The sequence below is a fragment of the Conger conger genome, chromosome 9, assembly GCF_963514075.1.
Source record: "Conger conger chromosome 9, fConCon1.1, whole genome shotgun sequence".
Taxonomy (NCBI): domain Eukaryota; kingdom Metazoa; phylum Chordata; class Actinopteri; order Anguilliformes; family Congridae; genus Conger; species Conger conger.
In genome coordinates, this window is record NC_083768.1 from 4,351,855 (window position 1) to 4,358,965 (window position 7,111).

Consider the following 7,111-nt stretch of genomic DNA (forward strand, 5'->3'; position numbering starts at 1 on the left):
TGTGAAAGCCATTGGCCTCACCCCCTGACCAGGCTCTAAAATTCCAAATGCTTATAAATGCCAGATGGTTCATTGTGGACCCAGTTAAGATCAAAGGCCTGATTTTGGATTTAAGGAGACTAAACCAAGCAATCTGGGAAAATCGTAACTGACTTTCCACACCTTGCATATTCTGTGTGTGTGTGTGACAAGCCTATCAGTTACTGACCGGCTCAATGGCTCCTACCATGTGCGCTTCCACTTGTTCTGGCCTGGAGACATACTGGTGTCTGTGATTCTCTTAGCCAGTTGGGATCCTCAGGAGGATCCATGCGCACAACTATGATAAGATCATATACACCGGAGTCTTCTTTAGTGGTAACAAAATGGAGGGATCTCGGTGTGGCGTCCGGCTCAAATCAGAGAAGCCCCTCTGCGAGTACAGGAAGAAGGAAGATGCGGAGTACTACGCCTGCATCCCACCCAAAACCCTTCCCTGCAGCACCCTGAGGACCATGCGGTCAGGAAGTGCCCCAATTTCTAACATGACCAAGGATGAGCATTTGCTCTTGAGCCGATAAGTCATGGTCTGTGGACAATGCAAACTGTTAAGAGAAGCGGTTCCAAAACTCGGTCCTGGGCACCCCTGTGTACACTGGTTCTCATTTCAACCACAATCACAGTTTCAGAATTGTAACAAATGGTTCATTATTTTAAGTACACTTAAGTACATTTAAAGAAAGCTTTGCCTACTCAACATCCAGTGTACTCAGGTGTGCTGAATAGCAGGCCATTACGCTGATTCAGACACATGGTAAGAGTTCAGATACAGATTCCTTGATCTGAAGCCAATCCTGGGTTATTTCTAAATGGATGTTTTTACAGTTTTTTACAATCGTTTTCACACTTGTCTCAATACCATGTCCACTTTTTCAAAACACTTAACACATTCACCATATCATTAGACTATGTGAACTAAACTGTGGATATTTTTGCATTGCTTTCATACTAAAGGCATTCAATCACCACTTCTTCCAAAATTCATGAATACCTCTCTCAGTCAGTGTTCACTACCAGCAAAAGTTTGTACAAATACAGCAAATTTTGCAGACATTTAGATACTCTGTTCAAAACAGTTAACTTTCAGTTCAAAACCCAATAAAATTCTGATCATTGTGAAAGGAAATATGCTGCATTTTGGCTGAAAAATGAAACTATATGCTTGAAATACGTAAGACAGATGATTCTGATTTGAGCAGAAAGTTTTTTCAGTTTATTCAATTTTTTTGTTTGCAGCCTTGTTGTCATCTATACAAAAGTGATCATACTTGCATTGAAATGTGCATGTATATAGGGTAAATATAGATGTAGTTGTCACTATTACTGCTGTATATGAACTGTTGAAACACCTGGCTGTCATTTCAGTGAACAACCTACCCAGGTGTTTGTTGTTTTTTCCCCGTTACCACAAATACAAAAGGGGCCTTTGGATTGGCATTTGCATTCTTTAGCCTTGGATGGATGCAGCCAGAGGCAGAGGAAGAAGACGTCGCAGAAAAGCAAGAACAGTTGTGTCTGATGAAATCAGAGCCACAGTCATTGATCATGAGGTAAATCATGGTCTGTCCCTGAGTGAAGCAGGTTGAGGGTTCAACCAAACTTGCCTAGATCCACAGTGGCTTCAATAGTGAGGATTTTCAGGCAAACCAACAGGTACTATACAGTATTCACAGTATTCTGACTGAAGGAGTTCAATTGATGTGTATATTACAGCAGTACTGTGATTTGAGAAGTCTCCAGAAAAACAGATGTATCAGTGCACATTTGTCTTTTACTCACTACAGGACCCAGTGGTTACCTCACACAGTCACACAGGGGGAAGGGGAAGAATGTTTACGCCTCAACAGGAGGATACAATAGTTGGGATGGTCATAGTCAACAACAGCATCAGGCTAAGAGAAATATGCAACAACATAATCGCAGACAACAACATATTTCCAAACATTGACAGTGTAAGCACTACAACCATTTCAAGAATGCTACAGAAACATCAGATCAGGATGAAACAGTTGTACACTGTCCCCTTTGACAGGAACTCTGAGGGTGTCAAGGAAGTCAGGTACCAATATGAAGTTTATGAAGGTATATGTGAAGGTTGAGGACCACCATCCACATGAACAGATGTCACTTCTAGATGCAATGGCTGCTGGGTGTATGGACATAACAGTGGAACACATCCAGGGCTGGATAAGGCACGCAAAGAGATGTTTTCCACAGTGTATAGCAAGAGATAACATTCGGAGTGATGCTGATGAAAATCTATGGCCAAATGCAGAGGACAGGATGGATGGGCCAGGCCAACAGTAGACTTCTGATACTGATAGGCAGACAATATATGTGCAAATTACTGTATATAGTGAAAATATTGCATATTGTATTTGTTATTGATTTCTTTATCATATATTGTTTTACATTACACAGTAAAAATTGTTATCCTGGGTTTCCAATATAGTAAAACATTCATTCATTTACAGTTTACTGTAAATTTACCACACTCAGTCATGACATCTATTGTGAGAGGCAAACCAACAGATCAAAAGTTTCTTTAGCTACTTGGCTTGAAATATTTGTGGATGCAAAAATAGAGGAAAGGGAAACAAATAATATATGTATTTAGCAATGCTCCAAGTTGTTTGTGTTTTGTAATTCATTGAACATTGAGTGACAAAGTAGTCTTATGGGAGAAAGCATATGCTATAGTTATGGCAGCATGAGTCACTTTTGGGTGAAATATTAAGTGTTTTGGTGGTTGAAGTGCATTTTGCACCAAAGGTTAACTGATGTGCTCAGGTGTGTGTTTCAAAAGCACACTGTGTGAAGAGTTTTGAAAAAGAGGACATGGTATTGAGACAAGTGTGAAAACGATTGTAAAAAAATGTAACAACCATAAAATGTAGGCTATATAAGCTCAAACAATCTTGCCCAAACTAATTCAGACATATGTACTTAATGTAGTAGGTAAGTTCATATTGCTATTTAGTCCTTGCAGAATCCACAGTAGTGGTTCGCAATTGTTATTATTTTTTTAATTTTATATAGTTAAATACACGACATTACATTGCTAACGGTAACATTAGTTACGTAGCTAGCTAAGTAAAATGCCGTGCAGTTAGCAGCTAACGTTAGCTAGCTGCAACAGACAACGCTAACGATACCGTAGGATAGCCTCCTTCTGTCTTTGTAAGATAATGTTAATTAACTTAGTCCCTCATAATTGACATAATCAACTAAAAGGCAACGCAAAGTATTTGTTCCTGCATGACATTCAAATGAAACACACTGTCATAGAGTGAAGCCTGCGTAGGAATCGATGTGAAACAATGTTATTAGTGAGCTGGTAAGGGAAAACCAAAGTTTCGGAAAGTTATCTTTTCTGCACAATAGTTATTTGGGAAAATTTTAAAACAAACAAAAAAAAAAAAAACGTTTTGCAACTATTTGGGAATATACCATTTACTGACTTTTGCTGATTAGCTACTAATGTAGCTAGTAGTATTCAGTTAACGATTGGTATCATTTCTGCCGTTGGGTCAGTGCAGAATGCGGACAGTTTGTGTGGTAATACACTTAAACACCGGCAGTTATTGTTTACGTTGGCATCGTGAACTGCTTGACTTGAATCGTGGAGAAACGCATTAATTCACATCAGAAATTCCCCGCATTCCCCCATCATCCCGGCTGGAATGTAAGGTGCTTCTTCTTCTTCCGGCTACGACCTACCAGCTGATTTATAATATATTCTTATAATTTCTTATAATATGTAATTATTTCTTATACTGCAGGACAGTGTATACACTGATACAGTTTTAAAAGCTAAGGGTGTCACAAGAAAATATAGATATGATGAAACTTTGCATAGTAGCCGATATACGACATTCCTGAAACGATCTGGGAAAGAGGTGCATGAAAAACAATAATAATCTTCCGGGAGTCCCTTCATAAAGGATGGTAGGCTACCAAGTCACCAATGACCGTAGTTTCGGGGCGGAAACCAATCAATCCGTCACTTTCTGCTTTGAAATACCCTTTGTACCTTTACTTATACTTACTCTTTTGTAAGTCGGACTATTCTTTGCGCGTCTTTTATATAATAGGTGAAAAAGAAAGAATCGGTCTTGGATTCCTCCTCACCCCATGAGATTCGACATTTGACATTTATAGTTATTCATGGTGAGATGGAAACGGGTAAGTTACTTTGGCAATTAAATTAATGTTTAACTAATGAAATATGGAATAATGATCCCATCCACACATGAGTCCATTGAGAGTCACTCAATTGTCTACGTTGTCAAACGTATTGATTAATAATTATCAAAACATAGGTTCGCAATCAATGGTAATGTGTGCGCTGTTATATTACTGTCAACACTGTGTTTGAAATGTATTTTTAATAGTGGAAATGGAGTGAAAACAGATACTAATTAAAGTGAACAAGTGAAGGCATTAGACTGTTCAAACTGCTCACACCTTGAAGTGTGGGTTTTTAAATGATTACTACATCACTAGTGGCCAGACGCCAAAAGGGAATAGAAAAAGTAGCATACTACATTGCAAACGAAAATACGTCAGCGTTCCAGGAGAGGTGCGTAAACTCGTTTCTTAAATAAAGAGATGGGGAAACTGCGTTTGCGTGGATTTAACCTCCACTACACCCCTGCTTACATTACTTTTATCAGATTATTTCACCCAGAGCAATTTTATAAGTTTGGTTGCTGTAACTTTGCATGGGAGAGTTTGGTGAATGACGATTTCTGTTTCAATCGCACAAGTGAGTACCAGTCAAAAGCGTATGCATCAGCTGTGTTATAGTCATAATAATTATTTGACATGATGTTTAATACTGCTCTTTACTATGTAATGATTACAGTACGTCAAAAAACATTGTACACATTGCTGATTAGCCTAATGCCCTTGTCCTCTGGTAGAGATATGGCGCCCCCTACTGGGACAGGAGTGGAATGCCTGTGTTTGAGAGCAGCTGGTTTGAAACCTTATGCTCTTCCATTCAAGTGTACATAGAGGTACAGAGGTACAGCACCTCCAACTCAGTGTCTCCCTGTCCTAGGATTCACCTCCAACTCAGTGTCTCCCTGTCCTAGGACTCACCTCCAACTCAGTGTCTCCCTGTCCTAGGACTCACCTCAAATGGCATGGTCTTTCCGAAAGGGAATAAAGTCTCCGTTTGCTTATTGATGACTACGTCATCCCTTATGCAACTCATGATGATGAGAGATTGTTCAGTGCCCTTGCCGAAGTGCACTTCATATTTCAGTCCAATGGTGTTTTTGGCTTTGCCCACATTGATGGTGAAACTGGGAGAGAAAGAGAGACACACAAGGGATGGATGATGGATGACCATGGATGAAGACATCAAGAGATTTAGCAGCAGCATAAAGAGGTCTCATTGAGTCAGAGACAGCTGTGACTCACCTATCATTGGGGACACCCTTGATAGTCAGATTCATTGCTGCAGTAAGGGGTATGTTTTTCACCTCAGCATGCTGTTTAACACAGAGGAGGACAAAAAAAATGGTCAAACCATAAACAGAATATAAAATATTATATATAATATGAAATAAAATAATTTGTCCATCACTTACAGTCATCTTGGCGGTTCAGTTGCTGAGTCTTCACAGTAGTGCAGCTCTGATTACAACACAATGTAAACCGTAAGCTGTCTTGCGCATATTTATGTGTTTGTGAGACAAGTAGCAAGGCAGGATTTGGCAAGCTCTAGCCAATCAAACTGGCCAAAAATAAGGCAGTTGTGCCTGTATTTACTTATAGAATCAAAGTTGACATATTAACGTGTGGGTGTTTTAGTAAAGTGGGTGTGTTTCGAAGGAAAGTTTGTGTCAGAGTGAATTGCTGTTGTCATGGTGAAAAATGCAATGTGGTGTATTCACATGACAGCATTGTTAAATGAAGCAAGACTAGATTTGTTTCATATTAAACTAGCAACACAAACAAGCCAGGCATTTCCTTCCTTGTAACTGTTGCAGTTATGGAAACCCTTCAAAGACTCTTAAAACATCCATCCATCCATCCATCCATTATCTGAAACCGCTTATCCTGAACAGGGTCGCAGGGGGGCTGGAGCCTATCCCAGCATACATTGGGCGAAAGGCAGGAATACACCCTGGACAGGTCGCCAGTCCATCGTAGGGCACACACACCATTCACTCAGACATCTCAGAAAAGTTGCATCGTAAGGCAGGCTCCTCTGTCCTGGATCACACCTGTTCAGGTAGGCGGCTGGGTGTGGTCACAGGTGAAGGTCACAGGTTGCTGGAGAGTTGAAGATCAGAGGTGTTCTGAGTGCCTCTCTCTCTGGGTTCCTGGCCTTATATTCTCTCTGGAGGTGAAGGTGGGGCCAGTTATGGCTCCCCTGTTTGGGGATTTCATAACTTCTCAACTATTATTTCTTCACTTCACAAGAACTCTCACTGGAAATGTAAATATTTGTAATATTATTGCTTCATATTTTGAATGCATGCCATGCAGCCATTAGGCATTGGACCTGCATAATATATGCAAATAGGGATTGCTTGGTAAAAATAATGCAACGTGAATTTTTTACTTAAGTTTTTAAACATATTGTAAACTATTATGTGCCAGCCAAAAGGCATGCATTTTGTAAGCTGAGTAGGATCATTATAGGACTATAGCCCTCATTTCAATGTAGGAGCATAATTTAACAGCAGTACGAACTGTTTAGTCAATGGAAATGCGTGAGCATGAGGTTGCATAATTCATTAACAATTTGACCTTTCAACATTTTGAAGTTGATGAGATTCACAATATCTAACTTGTCTGATTTGTACACTAAATATTACAGTTCATAATAATTGATTTTAATAAGTGATTTCACCATCACTTCTGCTTTCGAGTGCAGGAAAAGCACCCAAAAAAAGACAAGAAGCAGAAATAATTTCCTTCAGTCATCAAAGCAAATTTAAATGTCAATATATTGAAAAAGGTTTTTTTTTTTCTTATAACGCATAATAAAAACACATATTCATGAAAATAAATTAAAATAAATATTGAGCATGAAAGTTTCATCTCACTCTTG

At 39.3% G+C, this 7,111-nt stretch overlaps 1 protein-coding gene across 1 annotated transcript in view; it reads left to right on the forward strand.

Moving 5' to 3' along the window:
- Positions 1 to 365: 365 nt before the first annotated feature.
- LOC133136716 (beta-galactoside-binding lectin-like) overlaps positions 366 to 7,111 on the forward strand; it is a 25,124-nt gene continuing 18,378 nt past the window's right edge. Inside the window, exon 1 of the mRNA XM_061254378.1 lies at positions 366 to 499. Coding sequence (XP_061110362.1) covers positions 366 to 499 — 134 coding nt within the window. The remainder of the gene's footprint in view (positions 500 to 7,111) is intronic.